This window comes from Felis catus, chromosome D2 (assembly GCF_018350175.1).
Source record: "Felis catus isolate Fca126 chromosome D2, F.catus_Fca126_mat1.0, whole genome shotgun sequence".
In the NCBI taxonomy this organism is placed as follows: domain Eukaryota; kingdom Metazoa; phylum Chordata; class Mammalia; order Carnivora; family Felidae; genus Felis; species Felis catus.
In genome coordinates, this window is record NC_058378.1 from 76,676,864 (window position 1) to 76,695,746 (window position 18,883).

The 18,883-nt window shown below is 48.8% G+C and overlaps 1 protein-coding gene across 2 annotated transcripts in view; it reads left to right on the plus strand.

The window, feature by feature from the left end:
- The window catches only part of PLPP4 (phospholipid phosphatase 4), a 128,758-nt gene extending 113,380 nt beyond the window's left edge, over positions 1-15,378 (plus strand). The window contains exons 3-4 of one of the 2 annotated variants that reach the window (XM_023241015.2): positions 3,728-3,898; positions 14,829-14,960. In XM_023241015.2, coding sequence (XP_023096783.1) covers positions 3,728-3,853 — 126 coding nt within the window. In that variant the 3' untranslated portion in view covers positions 3,854-3,898; positions 14,829-14,960. Of the gene's footprint in view, positions 1-3,727; positions 3,899-14,828 lie in introns of both variants that reach the window. The other variant, XM_023241012.2, reaches the window with a different exon arrangement.
- Positions 15,379-18,883: the final 3,505 nt, after the last annotated feature.

Below are 18,883 nucleotides of genomic sequence, written 5' to 3' on the forward strand. Positions count from 1 at the left end.
TCAGTCGGTTAAGCGTCCAACATCGACTCAGGTCATGATCTCACAGTTCATGAGTTCAAGCCCCGCGTCAGGCTCTGTGCTGGCAGCTCGGAGCCTGGAGCCTGCTTCGGATTCTGTGTCTCCCTCTCTCTGTGCCCCTCTCTCACTTGCACTCTGTCTCTCTGTTTCTCAAAAATAAATAAACGTTAAAAAAATTTTTTTTAATTAAAAAAAAAAATACTGCCCAAAGGCCCAGGAGGATGTGTGGAAGAAGAGCAGAGGCTGCTGGGTGGCCAAGGATCTAGACTGTGGAGCCCAGCCTTTAAAGATATGCCTTGGCATTGGTGCTCCTTTTCAGAGAAGCAGACACTCCAGCACTCCCGAGGGCTGTAGCACAAGTCCCATGACATGGGACAGAGGTCGTTTCACCTGCCTGCCGAAGACTGGGTCCCAGCCCACCACTGCTGAAGCTGGCCAAATTTGAGTTCCTGGGGGACAGGGAGGTGGTCCAGTGTAGGCTGAGGGTCTGGCCTAGAGCCACCCACCCCAGTTCTTGACCTTGGAGGGTTTTCAGCAGCCCCTTCCCTTGCCCATCTTGTGCCTCGAGGCATTGGCTGCCTGAGCTGGGACATGTCCGTCGTAAAGTCTCCAAACCAATTTTTTTTTATGGCGACACATACAAACTCCTGTTCATCATTCCCCCCGTACTCGTTGACTTTTTTGTTTTCCGTTTCTTTTCCCAAGAGATGCCAGTTTGGCAGCACGTAGAGCTGCCTCTCTGATTGAAATCTTGGAGACTTTCATCCATAACTTCACACAGCCCCAGGGCAGTTCTTTTAGGCTCCCGCGCTCAGTGTAATCAGCCAGATAGACTTGCTACACTGTTGGTTTGAATGAAGTCCATTACTCGCCTGTAAGAATTCAGGATGAGGCCAGTACCCACCAGAGACAACTGTCCAGCATCTCCCTCCTACTCTGGGACCTCAGGGGAGAGTATAAATGAATAGAAGAAACAGCCGTGTGGGCAAGGACAGGAAATTAAGAACCCATTGTGCTTGCGAGGATGGTAGCCAAGTGGGGCCACCTTGGAATGCCCATGGATCACTTAAAAACCTTCCACCCTAGCAAAAATGTAGAACAGGCCTGGACAATGAAGCCCCTTAAGTATTCTTTTTTTTTTTTAATTTTTTTTTTCAACGTTTATTTATTTTTGGGACAGAGAGAGACAGAGCTTGAACGGGGGAGGGGCAGAGAGAGAGGGAGACACAGAATCGGAAACAGGCTCCAGGCTCCGAGCCATCAGCCCAGAGCCCGACGCGGGGCTCGAACTCACGGACCGCGAGATCGTGACCTGGCTGAAGTCGGACGCTTAACCGACTGCGCCACCCAGGCGCCCCCCCCTTAAGTATTCTTATTTCAAACAGAATATTCAGTATGTGTTGGCACTGCTTTGTTGTTTATTTAAGTGCTAATCATTATTCAGAAATGTTTAAGTGCTTCATTTTTATTCCTGAGATAAACCTGATTTACTATTATGTTTAAAAGCGGGGGGGGGGGACCCTCTTCCCTTCTTTAATTTGGTTGAAGACATTCTGCTTTGGCATAGGCTTGCGTTCGTACCTGGGGATCCCTTTTAAGAAGACACATTATTATCAGAGATAATTTGCCATTCATTTATTTTTACGTGATTATCTTGAACCTACAATTTGAGGTCCTGCTTTTGTCATTTAATGTACCATAAGTGTCGTCTGTGGTGCTGTATTAGGGCCGTGATTTCCTGAGTGCATCGTAGTCCACTGAGTGGAGGTATGTCGGTTTGCTTATCTGTGCTTCTGTGTTCATCACCTTCTCCTTTTCTATAATTATGAAAACTCGACCAGAATATCTTCTAGATCTCTCCATATTCTTGTATGACTCTTAGAGATGTGTTATAAAGAGGATGACTGTGTTTCAGGCCAGGCCTTCTCAGACTTGAGGGTACATGTAGGTCACTTATGGACCTTACAAAACGCAGAGTCTGGCTCAGAGGGTCTGGGCAGGCCTGACGTTCTGCATCCGTAACAAACTCAGGGATGCTGAGGCTTCTGCTCGGGCTTCAGGCAGTCTCTCAAAGTCACCGGCATCCTGGCATCCGGAGTGTTCGCAAGTCCCGGTTTTACCAAGTCCCTGGGTGGGCTAGTTATCAAGGAGCTCTGCCCCCCAGGAACATTGTCCCAGCAAGAGGAACGTTTTGATTAGGCTGGTGTCTGGAGAAGGCAGGGGCTGCGGCTTCCACGATAGTGCCCTAAGCACAATCCTGGCTGACGTTAGAATGACTTGGGGAGTATGCACGTACACACTCCCACACTCACGTTTACTCACACACATACTCATACGTATACATACATACACACTCACATTCACATATACACACATACATACACACACACTCATAATATACACATATACCCCTACTGACATGCACACACTTACCCAACACACACACACACAGTTGCACACATGCACACATACACCCTCGTACATATACACATACACGTTTGTATACACTCACACACTTATACACACTCACATATTCACACGATTCACATACACACACACACTAATACATACACACATACGTACATACATCCTCACACACAGCACCTATACGTACACACTCATATATTTGCATACACTCCCACCTACACATGCACTCTTGCACACTCACACTCATACACATGCTCCAGACCAGTAGACCATCACCAACAGGATATCCGGCAGCAAGACCTGGCCACCAGTATTTTATAAAGCTTCCTAAGTTTTTCAGGTGACTCCATGAACAGCCAGGGGGTGAGGGCCATTCTTGTAAACCCACAGAAGACCCCCTCTAAACCTCACTGAGTTCCAACTGTGTTTTAAACCTGACTGGATGAAAAGTTTGGGGATTATATATGCTACACCCGACCTCCACGCTTTTGACCATGGACTTGGCATAGTCAGGAGTGGTCTTTGCAATTCTAAGTATCAATAATCCTAATTTCTAGACGAAAACGAGGCATTTCTCATCGCTGTCTTCTCCATCAGACACATCCCACGCAGCTCCATCTCCGTGAAGCCCCAAATCCCTTCCTCTTCCTCACCCTTCCGATCTAAGCAGCCATCACGGTCTTGTGTTCCATGCACCATGTTTTCCTTATGGAACTCAACACGTTATATTAAAATTCTCTCTTAACATGGCTATGTCTTTCAACCAGACCGTGAGCCCCTTGACACGGAGAAAGGATCTGATGCGCTTTGTTGTTCCCCCACCTAGAGTAGTGCTCATCTAGCACACAGTAGATGCCCATTAAATCATTGTTGAGTGAGAGGAAGAGAAAGAAAGAAAGAAAGAAAGAAAGAAAGAAAGAAAGAAAGAAAGAAAGAAAGAAAGAAAGAAAGAAAGAAAGAGAAAGAAAGAGAGAGAGAGAGAGAGAAAGAAAGAAAGAAAGAAAGAAAGAAAGAAAGAAAAAAGAAAAGAAAAAGAAAGAGAGAGAGAGAGAAAGAAAAGGAAAAGATTTTGATCACACACAAGCCTGGAAAGCCACTCTGATTGTTAAAAGTTTCATACCAGCGTGGTTCTAGTAAGAGCACAGATTGCCTAGATGGTGCCTGGTGCCAGCATGCCTTGGCCCTGGGGCGTGCAAGATGGTAGATAGGATGCCCGGTGTGTGCCGCGTCCCTGCCACCGTTACCGCCTGCTGGAGTAACACCTGCTGTTTCTCTTTGGCAGTTGCCTTTTCTGGCCTTGGCTTCACGACGTTCTACTTGGCTGGCAAGCTGCACTGCTTCACTGAGAGCGGGCGGGGGAAGAGCTGGCGGCTCTGTGCCGCCATCTTGCCCCTATACTGCGCCATGATGATTGCCCTGTCCCGCATGTGTGACTACAAGCATCACTGGCAAGGTGAGTCCCTGCCCGGGCCCGTCCCCATGGTTGTCTGACACCGTCCTGCAGGGATGGGTGTAGCAAGGCACCTATTCAGGGAGAGCCAGGCTCCCACCATCAGACCAGAGGAGGCTGAAATAACAGGAGCTGCAGTTTTAAAGAAAACACGCCTGTTCGAGGGAGCTCTGACCTTCACACTGCCCTTGCTGGGTGTAGACTCGGAGCCCCGCCATCTCCTCCGTGCTCAGGTCCTGCCGGGACGGCAGACCCGTGGCCTCAGACCCAAGTGTGATTTCCCTGCCGGATCACTTGCCTCAGCCTGCAGACTTAGTGCCAGGTGATTTGGGGCCCCCGTCACATCTCACATCTGTCACGCAAGGACATATTTCTCACCACAGAGACACTTCCAAAAGATGTGTCCAGCCCGGACATCCGTGCCAGCCACGTTCTGAGCAGCTGCTCCAAGGCTGTGGTGAAGCTTACCTATACATGTGACTCCTGAAATACCCGAGAAGAGTGAAAATAACACAAAACAAGTGAGGGACTGGAATAAGACTAAACCACGCCGTCTCCTCCTACAGATAAGCTGCAGCTCACAGCCCGCACCTGCCACAGCAAACAGGGAGCAGACACAGAGGTGATGTCCAGAGGACGTGGGGTGGCCAGGAGCGCGGGACCTAGGGCCGTGTTTCCTGCCGGGCAATCCTCACATCACCTGGAGCAGGCCACCCTGAGTTGGGAGGCCGACTCCGGGGGTAGGCCTGGAGTGGTGGCCAGGAGTCTGCGTTAGCGTGCAAGCCTGTTGTTTCTGATGAAGTCTGAGGAGCTTTGGGGAGGAGCGCCAGTGTGCCAGCTTTAAGCAAACTGAATTATATGTGCCCCAAACCAGATTCCCCATCCGTATGTATGGCTTTCCACCATCCGCCTGGGGCTTGTCCCTCCTCTTCTTGCCTGGTTCCTGCTGCCACCAGGCGGTTCCCCTCCTCCTCCTTTTCTGTCTGTGCTGCCTGTGGTTCTGTGCCCTCCTCACCTCATCCTAGCTATTCATTCCAGTGGCCCTGAGGCAGCAGATGAGGCCAGAGGTGAGGGGGGCTCCTAAATGGACATCTTCTCTGGATTCTCTTGCTCCTTCCCCAACCTCAGCTCCACCCACCACCCTCCTAGAGCTCGCACTCTGGGCTTCATGAGCCTCTAGCAGCAGCTTGGAGCTGGGAGTGAAGAGTATAGGGGAAACAGAGACTGATGCATGGTCTGGACAGGTAGATGCATCAAGTGCAGTTCAGGGTCTTGAGGCCCTCCTGATGGGGAAGCCACTAGAAGCCATAATGCTGGGTCCTGCGCCCTCCCTTGTGGTCTACTTTTATCGATGACTTGGATGACGTTCTGGATAGCACAAAGCTACATCATGGAAGGGAAACAGAGAGAGAGAGTTGCTGAGTCAACAGCAGAAAGGCATGCCCACAGCGCCCGGGAATATTTTCCAACTGAATCATTGTTGTCCAGATGATGAGGGCATTTCCCCAGGGTCCTTGTGGGTCAAGAACATCATGGCCTGGATGGTGTCTTATGGACTGCTTTTCATTTATATCCCTTGCAAACTGAAGTTTCTTCTTCTGAACTTGGAAACAATAACCCCCAAATATTTCACAGGCTATTTCACAGACTGAATGAAATAATGGATCTGAATGTACTTTGTAAGTGAAAACATATTACACAAATGCAAATTGGTATTGTTGTCTCTTCGTGCATTGTTTCTAAAGAAGGATATGCTGTGTTGCCCAAACAAGTGATTTAGAGGCAGATGTATTTTTGGAACATGGTCTATTTCTTTTAAAATTTAAATCCAAGTTAGTTAACATATAGCATAATAATGGTTTCAGGAGTAGAATTTAGTGATTCATCACTTACCATGTAACACCCAGTGCTCATCCCAACAAGTGCCCTCCTTAATGGCCATCACCCATTTAGCCCATCCCCCCAGCCAACACCCTTCCAGCAATGCTGTTTGTTCTCTGTATTTAAGAGTCTCTAATGGCTTGCCTCCCTCTCTGTTTTTCTTATTTTTCCTTTTCTTCCCCTATGTTCATCTGGCATGTTTCTTAAATCCCACAAACGATATTTATCTTTCTCGGACTGACTCATTTCACTTAGCATAATACATGCTAGTTCCATCCACGTTGTTGTAAATGGCAAGATTTCATTCTTTTTCATCACTGAGTAGTATTCCATTGTGTGTATGTGTATGTATACACACACACACACACACACACACACACACACACACACACACACACTGCATCTTCTTTATCCATTCATCAGTTGATGGCCATTTGGGCTCATTCCATAATTTGGCTATTGTTGATAGTGCTGCTATAAACATTGGGGTGCGTGTGCCCCTTGGAGTCAGCATTTTTATATCCTTTGGAATGTGCCCGATCTCATCTGATCTCGGAAGCTAAGCAGGGTCAGGCCTGGTTGTGCTTGGAAGGGAACGTGGTCTATTTGTAAGCTATGAACCCTTGGCTTGCACGTTTATTCAGTCACTTTGGATTTGAGAAACGATTAAGGGTTTCACAATGGAATAGACCGTTGCTTCATCTTGGAAGGCAGGAAGAGCCTTCATGTAGCAATCTTGTCCTGAAACCCGAAGACGTGAGGTTGGCCTCTCTGAAATAGTTTTGGTCCTCATGACCTTGGTATGGCTGGTGCGTCATGGAAGGATGAAGACTCACAGTCCTAGGCTTTGTCACAGTGGTGGACTCATGACGCAGCTGGTGCGTCAGGGCTTCAGACCCATCTCATCCACCTGGCACACAGAGGAACTTGGAGCAGTAGAAGGAAGATATTAATGCTCTGTGGGCTGATGGGCAAGTGAAGCAATAGAATTTACGTTCCACGACGTTTAGGGCCACACCTGAGGGGCAAAGCAACCTGTCACGGTAGACCTCCATGACATTCAGGCAAAACTGAATGTACATGGTACATCGGTGTCCATTGGTACAGGTCATTGCTGTGGGTCAAGTACCAGTTCACCTGTGCCATCATCTGTTCAACTTCTACCCCTAGAATTAGCCAGGAGAGGACTGTGCCCTTCCTTGGATTCTTTAATGGGCTCTGAAACAAGTCCGGTTCATTTTACCTGAATTCCCCTTTATGAGGCCATCTGTTATTCTCTACACCAGTGGTCTCAACAGAGGGGTGACTGCTGTACCTCCCAGGGAACACTTAGCAATGTGTGGAAGTTTCTTTTTGGTTTGTACAGCTGGGGGTGGTGGTAATGGTGATTGCTCCTGGCACCTAGTGGGGAGAGGCCAGGGATGCTACTAAACATCTTACAATGTACAAGATCATGTCTTCCTCACAACAAAGACCTATCCAGCCCCAGATGGCTGTTGCTGAGGTCGAGAACCCCTGATCTACAGTGTACCTCAGCCCCCCCTTTTTCCCCCTTATTATATGTTAAGAAGCAGTAGTGTTCAAGGTGCCTGCATGACTCAGTCAGTTGAGCATCCAACTCAGGCTCCATGCTGAGGGTGGAGCCTGCTTAAGATCCATTCTCTCTCTCTCTCTCTCTCTCTCTCTCTCTCTCTCCCTTCCTCCTTCCCTCCTTCCCTCCCTCCTTCCCTCCCTCCCTCCCTCCCTCCCTCTGTCTTTCTCCTCCTCTCACACACACACTCTCTCTCCCCGCTCTGTCTCTCTAAAAAATAAAGTAGCAGTGTTCAATGAGTGGGAAATTTTATTCAGTAAACACTCACTTATTAAGGGAGTAATCAAGGAGGCCTCCAAGGTTTCCAGCTTGGAGAAGGGATAGACAGTGTGGGGGTGGCTGTTTGAGGCAGGATTCCTGATGGAGATAAATAGGTTGTTGTTTTTCTTCACAGACTGAGCCTGCCCAGTGACCATGGGCAGGGGCCGTCCATTATGATGAGAATTCACATGGAGCCCCATAGGCATCAGCAAAACATGAATTTCTCTCGTTATAGACTTTAGTTAACAACATTAGTATTATGAGATTTTTACGAGTCCATTTCAATTTTGATTTATACAACCGTGCCTAATGGAGAAGTACGTCCAGTTACTCAATTACATATTCTTATCCAATATAGCTCATAATCCCAAATGCCTTACTCTTTTCATCATCATTGTTGTTTTCTGTTGTCAACACCCTTCTTGTCTTTTCCGTCTTCCCAGCTGCACTCTAAATATACCAGCCTGTTGTTTTATTAAGTGAAGAAAATGGAGGACACAGGCCATGGCAGGAAGGGGCACGTGAAACATTTAGCAGGACTTTTTCAGAAATAAAACCAGCTAGATGGGCAGCAAATCTGTGTGTGGCTGAAGTTCTCCATGTTTTGTGACATGCTGGCTTCCAGGTCAACTGGAAGCTACAGAGTTTTGTGGGTGATGCTAACTATAAAACCCAGCACCTCGTAAAGAGGTTTACCTTTGTGATTAGTCATGTGTTTTCAAGAGTTAAAATTTATGGAATTCCCATGCTAAGAAAAATATATGTGGAAAAAAATATAAAGAAGGAGAAGAGCATCTTACTGAACTTCCTTCTGCCTCAACTCATAGTGTTGTGTGTTCATGTTTTCTAGTCAGTGAAGTGTTACAGCCGGGAGTGGCAGGGATTATAGTTTGTTACGTGAATGGGCATAATACGCTGCCCTCAAATTGCTGTATCTGGATCCAGGCTTTCCTTATGTGACTCCACCTTTGGGGGTAACCTTCCAACCGACACTGGTTTCTTTAGTTGTACTGCCATTCTCAGCAGCCTGCTTACTTGTATGGTGTTTCATTGTAAGAAAGAGCATCTCCCTCTGAATGAAATACAGGAAAATGGGTTTCCAGGGGAGAAAGGGTCCTTCATTCCCAACCAGCCCAAGTTAGAAAGCATCCTGGTCAGTCACAGATGCCATATTTGAGCGGGCTGAAGTTTTCAAGATGGCTGCCACTGCCTTCACGACATTTCCCTTACTGGGCTGTGAAGCGTCTGTGATTTGAAATGAATTTTTGTGTAGTTACCAGACTTGAGATTATTAGATGTGAAGATGAGGTGGTTGGGAGGTGGGGGGCACTTTGCTGGACTATTCAGGTGTCACACTAAAAAGTGAGGCAGAGGCTGCTACCTCTGCCCCCCATCCCCCACATACACATAGTTGAGGGATACACGCTCTTAACCATTTGTTTCCTTGGGCTGTCAGAAGCAGTCTCTGAGCAAAGTGACTTGAAAAGGACCCCTTGGAACTATATCACTCTTCCTACCAGAACCCCACCAGCCTTCCATAGGACAGAAGCACTGATACTCTCCCATGGATATCCTTGGTCTGGAGTGAACTGATCTCAACTCCTTTTCCCTCCACTGTCGGCTGCCCTCTGTAGTGGGGTCTGCATTCACACTCCTCATCAGCTGCCGCACGTTGGTCGGGGTCTGGGAGCCTCCAGTCCTCAATGGCTTATGAGTCTGCCCATCTCTGTCTTCCTACCCTAGCTGCCCCATAGGAGGGCTGGGCAGTCTGCATCCCCAAGTCTCCCTGCTCCCTCCCATCAGAACCCACTGGACGGTGTTTGGGCCAGACCAAAGGGAGCGTGAGTCAGGGCCTCCAGGTTAGCCCTGGCCTTCCCCTGTTGCTCAGGTCCCAGGGAAGATGGATGGTGGCCGCTCAAAAAGGCTCACTGATAACCTTGCTTTACTTCACTCCAAGGAATTCTTCCCCCCTCTGCTTTCTCTCATTGTCTCTGGTTTCTCTCGTGGGCTCTGTGTTCAAAATATTTCTAGAATCCAACTTCCTCTGTAGATGTGGCTTGTTCCCTTCCCCCTCCTGACCTTGACTCAAGCATTACATTCTGGCTGAGGACGTCTTGTGATGGTCACTCTGGTGATTTGGCAGCCCTTCCTCCGAGCTTCCTAGCGCTCTCATCTTGCTCATTTATCACTGCCTGATGAACTAAGTAGTTTATTATGTATTGATTATTGTCTGTCCTTATCCACTAGAACAGAAGTCTGCAGACTTGTTCTGTAAAGGGTCAGATAGTAAATATCTTAGGCTTTAAGTAGGCCATACACTCTCTGTCCCAGCTCCTGGATTTGGCTGTAGCAATGTGGAAGCAGCTGTGGACAATATATAACTAAATAGTTGCCCTAGTTTGTGAACTCTGCACTGGAGTCTAATCTCCATGTGGGCAGAGATTTTTGTCTCTTTCGTTGGCATGGCACATGGTGGGTACTTGTGTTAGTTTCCTAGGACTCTTGTAACAAAGTGCCATAAACTGAGTGGCTTAGAACAGTAGAAAGTGTCTCACAGTTCTTTCTGGAGGCGAGAAGTCCAAAATCAAGGTGTGAGAAGGGCCACACTCCCGTTGAGACCAGTAGGGTAAGATCCTTCCCCTCTTCCAGCTTCTGGTAGCCCCAGATGCACCTTGGCTTACGGCAGCATAATTCCAATCTGTGCCCCCAGTGTTTTCCTTGTGTTTCTTCACACTCTCTTCCCTTCTGTGTGTCTGTCTTTGTGTCCAAATTTACCCTTTTACCAGAACACCAGCCATATTAGGTTAGAGCCCACCCTCATGATCTCCTTTTAGCTTGATGACCCCTACACGGACTCTGTATCCAAATAAAGTCACATTCTGAAAACTGCAATGAGGACTTCAACATATCTTTTTTTTTTTTTCTTCAGGGTGGGGAGCCACCAATTCAGCTCATAACAGTGTCCAGTAAATGTGTTGAATGAATGATTTTAACTAAATCATGTTCCTTTCTTACCAGTATCATGTTTTTCTTCACACTGGTTTTATTAAAATTAACCTTTCCTCTGCAAGTTCTTTTCCTTTAAAAATGAACCAAACAATTACACCTTAAACATTCACTCATTCATTCATCCGGCCTCTTGTGCCTGTGTGCTGGGCATGTCCCCCACGGGAGGCGTGGTACTGAGGGAGACCACACCACGGCTGCCAGCATACCGGATGGAACACGCATCCTCTGTGCTCTGAAAGTTCTTTCTTAGAGACTCAAAGTCACAAAAACGGGAAACTTCATTCCACAAGTCCATTGTGGCAGAATGGCAGAAATCGTCCTGTGGGCTTGTTGAGTTTGTCAGAGCTAATTTTTACCCTGGTATCCTGGGTCATACAGCCCAAGGCATACAAGGGCCCGAGTGAGGCCAGCTTAGTGAGCTTGGATGTTGCCATGGCAACAGAGAGATGTGTTTGCTCCCCCAGGGGGCTTGACAGTGCATCTTCAGAAGGCTTTCTGCTTATTTGTGCCAGACCAAGTGAGCACGGCCAGGATGTCCTGGCCCTTCCATTTGCCAGACCCAGAGAGAGCCTGTCCTGTCCTTTGACCTCATGAGAAGGGGGTGGGGGCCCATTTTATGAGTGGGAATCAAATCCAGGTTGCCTGATTTCTACCACCGTTGGAGCCCATCTGGTGTTGCTTCCCTCCCCCGACTTTGTAAAGAGTTTTGTTGACGTATAATTCGTAACTTGTAGTTCATTCCCTTTAAAGTGATTTTTAGTATGTTCAGAGTTGTGCAGCCATCACCACTATCCAATTCCGGGAAATTTTCTTCACCCCAAAAAGAAACCCCTACCCCAGCTCCTGGCAACCACTAATCTTCCTTTTTTTTCGATGGACTTCCTTATTCTGGGCATCGCGCATTCGTAGAATCACAGTATATGTGGCTTTTTGTGGCTGGTCGTGTCGATTCTCTAGTGCGTCTTGTCAGTGCTGTTCAGCACATGTCCATTCACCAAACATGTACTAAGAACTGCTGGGCCCTTGGAAACGAAGATGAGGGAGGTTGTCAAGGGGAAGTCAATACTGGGTGGTGGGTATGGGTTAAGAAGTATGCACACGTGGCAGCCCAGAAAGCCCGTGGGGTCCCTGCTCCATGCTGAGTGTTCGTATTACCTGAGGGTACATGAATCCCTCACGGTCAACTTAGTTTTTTTAATATTTGTTTTTGTGAGAGAGACAGAGCACCAGTGGCGGAGGAGCAGAGAGAGAGGGAGACAGAATCCGAAGCAGGCTCCAGGCTCCGAGCTGTCAGCACAGAGCCCGACGTGGGGCTCGAACCCCTGAACCGTGAAATCATGACCTGAGCCGAAGTCGGATGCTTAACTGACTGAGCCACCCAGGCGCCCCTTATTCTTTTTAAGTCTATTTGTTTATTTTGAGAGAGCAAGTGTGAGCTGAGAGGGGCAGAGAGAGGGAGAGAGAGAATCCCAAGCAGGCTCCATGCTGTGAACATGGAGCTGGACACAGGACTCGAACTCACAAACCGTGAGATCATGACCTGAGCCAAGATCAAGAGTCAGTCACTTAACCAACTGAGCCACCCCCCAGACACCTTCCTGCCTTTTTTTTTTTTTTGAAGTTGGAATACCTCATGGTCGTATGTCCTGCAGGATTACAAAGACACCACCAGGTAAAAGATAATCCTTCTCTCAGGCACCCAAATTTGCCAAGCCCCTTCCTTCTTTCCTCTGCCTGGAAGACTGCAGGTGCCCTCCCTATCTCCACTGCCCACTTCCCCCCGGGTCACGCCTGCTTATCCTGCACGGCCGGCCCGTGGGCCATGTCCTTGGTGAGACTCCCTGGGTCCAGACCAGCCCAGGCTACTCCATTGGGCGATCTCACAGACCCTCACTTCTCCTTCATGTCATATGGCACAGAGGCAGCTCACTGATAAGGCTGTCACTGTTTAGTGTCCATCCGACCCCTTAGGACTGTGGATGTGTACATTGTATTCAACCTCGTGCCCTGGGACCAGACGTCACGCCTGACCCCTGATACCCGTGCAGCACATACACATGACATTGATGCTGAGTAAAGAGACTCCAGTATTTCGTACTTCAGGGACACGGAGATCCATGTATTCCCCTTTTGAACCCTCTGGTCCCATGCTACCATAGCTAGGGTAAAATCCACCCCAAGTGGTTTTTCCCTTAATAAAGGCCTGTTTGTCCGCTGCCTGCTTTTCTGTCAGCACATGCCCTACAGGACGTGAGTGTTGATTTCATCAAAATACCAATAGCCCACTCGAGGCACTTGATGGCCGTCTCCCTCATAAAGTAAGTCCTTTTTTGGCCCTTGTTCACCACCTTTGTAATAAAGCCCCAGATGGCTTGGCTGAGAAGGCGGCTTGCCTAGACCTTGCGTTGCCCTTATTTTTTCTAATGACTCTGGCGGACCTGTGATACCCCTGTCCGCTCTTTCAACGAAATGGGAAGACAGCGTGGCCGGGACTTGCCACTCGCCTTGCCGTCAGCCTAGGGAACCCATACTCAGAACGATTCGATGTCCTGTGGACAGTGATGTACCCAGGGGGATGCGGCGCCCCGGAAAATGGAAAGCCAAATGACATTATCTGTGGGTTTTGTTATTTGGTCCGTTCAGTAGTCAGAGGCTCAAATGCAGATGTCCTGGGTCATTTCAGACCCTGACAAAAATAATGCCCCCGCGGGGCTCTTCCCTGGGGTTAGAGGAAACACAAAACAATAGTGCCAACTCTCTGACCTTGAGCCCTTGAGTCCTGGCACATTTTTAGAGGCTGCCGGTCACAGGCAATGTGAAGAGCTTCTCCTTTTGAGGAACTTGATTTAATTCCGTTAATTATGCCTTGTGACCCCACTCAGGGATTCACGATGCTGTCTGCCTCCGGAAGGGTCTGAGGTCTTTTTGGCAAGAATAATCTATAGACGCAGTTTAAAGTGCCAATGCACATGCATACACACACCAAATGAGGGTTGTTGGGGTGGGCTGCATTCATGGGGTCGCTGTGGGGCATCGGCTGAATGCCTTCTTTTTTTTTAATTTTTAAAAAAATTCTAACGTTTATTTTTGGAGAGAGAGAGACAATGCGAGCAGGGGAGGGGCAGAGAGAGAGTGAGGCACCCAAGCAGGCTCCAGGTTCCGAGCTGGTCAGCACAGAGCCCGACGTGGGGCTCGAACTCATGAACCAGGAGATCATGACCTGAGCCGAAGTGGGATGCTTCACTGACTGAGCCACCCAGGCACCCCCAGCTGAATGCCTTCTTTTTTTTTAATTTAAAAAAAAATTCTAACATTTGTTTTTGGAGAGAGAGAGAGACAATGCGAGCAGGGGAGGGGCAGAGAGAGAGTGAGGCACCCAAGCAGGCTCCAGGTTCCGAGCTGGTCAGCACAGAGCCCGACGTGGGGCTCGAACTCATGAACCAGGAGATCATGACCTGATCCGAAGTGGGACGCTTCACTGACTGAGCCACCCAGGCACCCCCAGCTGAATGCCTTCTTAGCAAGGGGGCTGCCCCCATGGTGTAGGTACCTGTTCTGCCTGTAGATGGTTTTTTGTGGGGTTTTTTTGCCTCCTCTGTCCCCCTAAGCCCCTCAACTTGACGAGATGTTAGGGGGATTGGGATTCTCACATCAGAGATCTGTTGAGTCGGCGATCCTGGTGTGTCACAAAATGTTTTCTTCACTTTGTGACTCAGAAGGTTCATTTCTTCTCTGGAAAATCACTTACCACGAGGCAGAGACTGCCTGCTCGATGGGTTTCTGTAACACGCCAGCGATACTGCAGGTCTCTAGTGGAAACTTGCAGAAGAACCAAAATCACAGGTATCTAAATCCTATAGAGGTGGCTGGACTCCTTCCAGAATCTAGCATTGGTTTTGAAATTCGAGAACACAAATCTGAGTTCGTGCGGTGCTCAAACGCATATTAAAGACATCGGAAGGAATCAAGTGAACATTGTAAAGGGATCTTTAAGTTCTAGACGTGAAAAGATCTGGAGAGGCCACCAAGGTCTCTACCTCTAGCATGATTTCTCTTTCTTGTGGTCTTTCAGGGGGTCCGGCAAGCAAACCAGTCACCGCAGCAGGTGGGGAAAGCGCTTTCTGGAAAACGTAACTGGCCATATACGAATGAATCGTAACACGTGTCTCCCGTTTTGCTCTTTCTGCCTAGATTCTTTTGTGGGTGGAGTCATTGGCCTCATTTTTGCGTACATTTGCTACAGACAGCACTACCCCCCCCTGGCCAACACAGCTTGTCACAAACCGTACGTCAGCCTCCGAGTCCCGACGTCGCTGAAGAAAGATGAGCGGCCCACAGGGGACAGCGCGCCCAGCATGCCTCTGGAGGGCATCACCGAAGGCCCCGTATGACTGCGGTCTCGGGAGGATGGACGCTGAGCCGAGGGCACACTCTTCCACCCCGGCATCACAATGCAGTAGGAGAGGTTTTCTGTAGTGTGTTTTTCATCAACTGTTCCTCAAAGTTATCCCTCTGCTTCCATCTGGCCGATGGCATTCCTGCTACTTTCGATGTCTCCTTTCAACTTTCTTGAGTTTGCAAAGGAAGGACGCAGGGACAGTCTCTGGGAGACGTGGGGAAGGAGGCTGCCAGGGGAGGGTGGGTGCAACTCGGTCCGCTCCTTTGTCCTCAGTGTTTGCTGTCATAGCCACCGCCCTATGTTTTCATGGTCGTGAAACGTAATAAAGCCTCCAAGCTGGAAGACGTGGTGTCAGCTGTCCAGGGCAGCAAAAGTCATTCAAAGACGTGGTGTGTTTCACAACTGAGGCCAGCGTGGGCAGCTGGCCCAAAGCCAGCTCTGGCTGTAGGTCATTCCAGGTGCTGAACTTGGAAACTTTCTGAAAGGTCAGCCTATCATAGCAGACGTCTCTGAAATGGAGCTGAAGCTTAGGGCTCCTGTCTCAGTCTTTCCAGGTTCTTCTTCTTCTTTTATTTATTTTTTTAAGTTTATTTATGTATTTTTGAAAGAGAGAGAGAGCGAGAGAGCAAGCAAGCAAGGAGCAGAGAGAGGGAGAGAGAGAGAATCCCAAGCAGGCTCCACGCCCTCAGTGCAGAGCCTGGTGCGGGGCTCGCACTCACGAATCGTGAGATCATGACCTGAGCCGGAGTTGGATGCTTAAAGGACTGAGCCACCCGGGCGCCCCTCCAGGGTTCTTAAATCATTGAATTTAGAAGGAAATGAGGTGAACGGCTTCACACAAGTGACTTCACCCAGTACAGTGAAAACAGAGATGCCTGAGCGCCAGTATGGAGAGGGGGTCGCTGCAGTTGTCTGAGGGCTGGCGAGCACCAGATCCTTTCCGGGGGATGGCCGGGTGACCTCTGGCAGTAAGAAGCAGCTTCAGGGTAGGACCTTTCCCTTTGAGGACCCGAGTGTGGCAGGACTCTGCCAGAAGGTCTTCTTTAAACAGCGGCGTGTTCCCCCCTCCTGTCTGGCAGGTGGCATTTCCACATGACAGGGCTCCGGCAGAAAGCACCGGAACAGAGTCAAGAATACCCTGTTTTAGCTCAGCCAGCCGAGGACCTTGGCCATCCGAGGGCAGACCGTGCTGCTCCTTGGCCAGTTTGTTCTTTTCAAAGCAGCGAGCCTTCCCTCCATTCGGTTCTGCTCAGATGCACCCCACGGTTCTCCCGGTTCCTGGGCCTGCTGCGAAGGGGTGCATCTTTGATGACTAAAGACTGACACTTTGCAGCAGTTGCAGTGACAGACTGCCTCTGCCGAGACTCGAGTGGCTGTACAAATTATCACCCGAGCAGCTCTGGGCTGAGTGTGCCAGTTAGAACCATCAGGATGCTTTCGATTAGCTGTCTATACCGTGAGCTCAGCCCCCGGGTGCACATACTGCCTTGTGAAGACCTTTTACAAATGAGCCCCTGTGCAGCCCTCTCCAGCTGCGGTCCTTCCAAATTGGGGTCAGCACAGAGCCGTGGGGTGACCCTCCCGTCGTGAGGTGGGGTGGGGGGAGGGAAGGCTTGAGTCGCCTTTCATCCACAGCCAGACTCTTGGTTTCTAAAAGCCACAACAGCTACACTCACAAGCCACTCAGAAAACACACGCGATACACTTTAGCAGCTAAACCATAGCAATCTATATGACATGATTTAAAACCCGGGGCTAAAATTCATGTAAAATTAGGAAATCAAATAATCTGATTCAACTAAGTGTTTACAATTTTCAAAAATATAGTCACGAATAACAAGGCAAGAGAAGGATCCTTTGATGCTATTAAAAAAGTTACGGTTCATGTACTTTTTTTTTTTTTTAACGTTTTATTTATTTTTGAGACAGAGAGAGACAGAGCATGAACGGGGGAGGGGCAGAGAGAGGGAGACACAGAGTCTGAAGCAGGCTCCAGGCCCCGAGCCATCAGCCCAGAGCCTGACACGGGGCTCGCACTCCCGGACCGCGAGATCGTGACCTGGCTGAAGTCGGACGCTTAACCGACTGCACCACCCAGGCGCCCCTATTTTTTTTTATTTTTTAATGTTTGTTTATTTTTGAGACAGAGAGAGACAGAGCATCAGTGGGGGAGGGGCAGAGAGAGAGGGAGACACAGAATCTGAAGCAGGCTCCAGGCTCTGAGCTGTCAGCCCAGAGCCTGACGCGGGGCTCGAACTCACGGACCGCGAGACTGAGCCACCCAGGTGCCCCTCATATACTTCTTTGATTCTGTAGTTACCAGAGCTCTGCTTAGCAGGCGGGACAAAGAGAGTTACACTTTATTACTGATGACTTCAAACGCTGGGCCATGAAATGGAAATTTAATGTAAATAACTTACATTTACAGATAAATGGAAGGATTCTGAAAAGTGACAAAGAACAGAGCACTGTTAATGCTGGTAATTGAAGGGAAAGTCCTACCCCAGGCCACGTAAAAGCTTTCATGAAATTATAAAGTTACAAAGGACGTAATGATGTGAAGCTGTGGCGGGATTCTTAGAAGCCATAACGAACCGCGTACGTTCACAAAAGGCGGGTGTTTTTGTGGATCCACACGTTTTAATTTCATGGTCTATTAACATGAAGGAAAAATAACACCATGAGGCACTAACGAAGTGGCCGCGAATGAAGGCACTTCTGCGTGCCCCTGACCCCTTCTGGATGTGAGGGGTTACCAATGCAGGCGCTCTGGCAAGGCAGGTCGCACACAGTGCAAGCAGTCAGAACCCCTCCTGGCGGCCGTGGTCTGTGAGACCTTCCTTCCTTCCCTAGTGAACCTGCTCAAAGTCCAATTAGAGATCAGCAGGCACAAGGTCAGACACCTGGAGGCAACAGGGGAGGGAATGGAGTGAGCAGGGCAGGAGGGAGGCAGGGGAGGAAGCCGAGCCCAGCTGAAGAGCACCCACCCCAGGTAGAAGGTGGCAGGGTCTCTTTAGTTCCAGATTGCTGCCAGGCAGGAAGGCGAGCCCAGTGCCGGATCTTCTGATTTTTCAAGAGAAGTTCGGAATCTGCCTTCTTATCTAAAAATGCTTGATTTTACATCACATAGCTATGTCTGCTGAGATCCTTTAAGATGCAAATAATAAAATACCCAGTTGAAAGCAAGTTGACCAATTAATATTATAGATGATAAGAAATTGGGAAGTAGGTGGTCTCAAAAGCCTCCAGGCCTTTCCATCCTCCTGCTCCACCATCTTCAGGATGTCGGCGATACCCCCTCATGATCACAAGGTGGCTGCTGTATCCCCAGGAATCACATCTTCATTGAATCATGCTGGAATGCAGGAGTAAAGGAATCCAATCGTGTGACGAAGTAAATGCACTCTGGGAGTCTCTCTTTATAAGAAGTAAGTGTTTCCCAGTACCCCTGGAGAATTCTCTTTGCCCACCTTGGCTGGAACTATGTCACATGGCAATCCCTGGAAGTAAGGGGGGCTTGGGAGGGAGAGTAAGCAGCATTTTCAGCCTCTGGGGTGCTGGGAAACACACTTTTTTTTCCACTAGGGTTGCTTTCTGGTACTTATGACCAAAACTGCTTCTGAAGAACTTTTCATCACCTCACTACTCTCCAGAATTGGAGGGACAATTTACAAGGACTTTATAGACATTGTACGGATGACACCAGGCTTCAAATTCCACTCCCTACTTTCAAAACTGCATTCTGCAAAATGAGCCCGTCCATCATGCAAACCCCAGCCGGAAATTTCAGAGACTTCCTGGCAGGTAGTAATCTCAACTGGAATGTTCCCCCAAGTCTCTAGTGGCC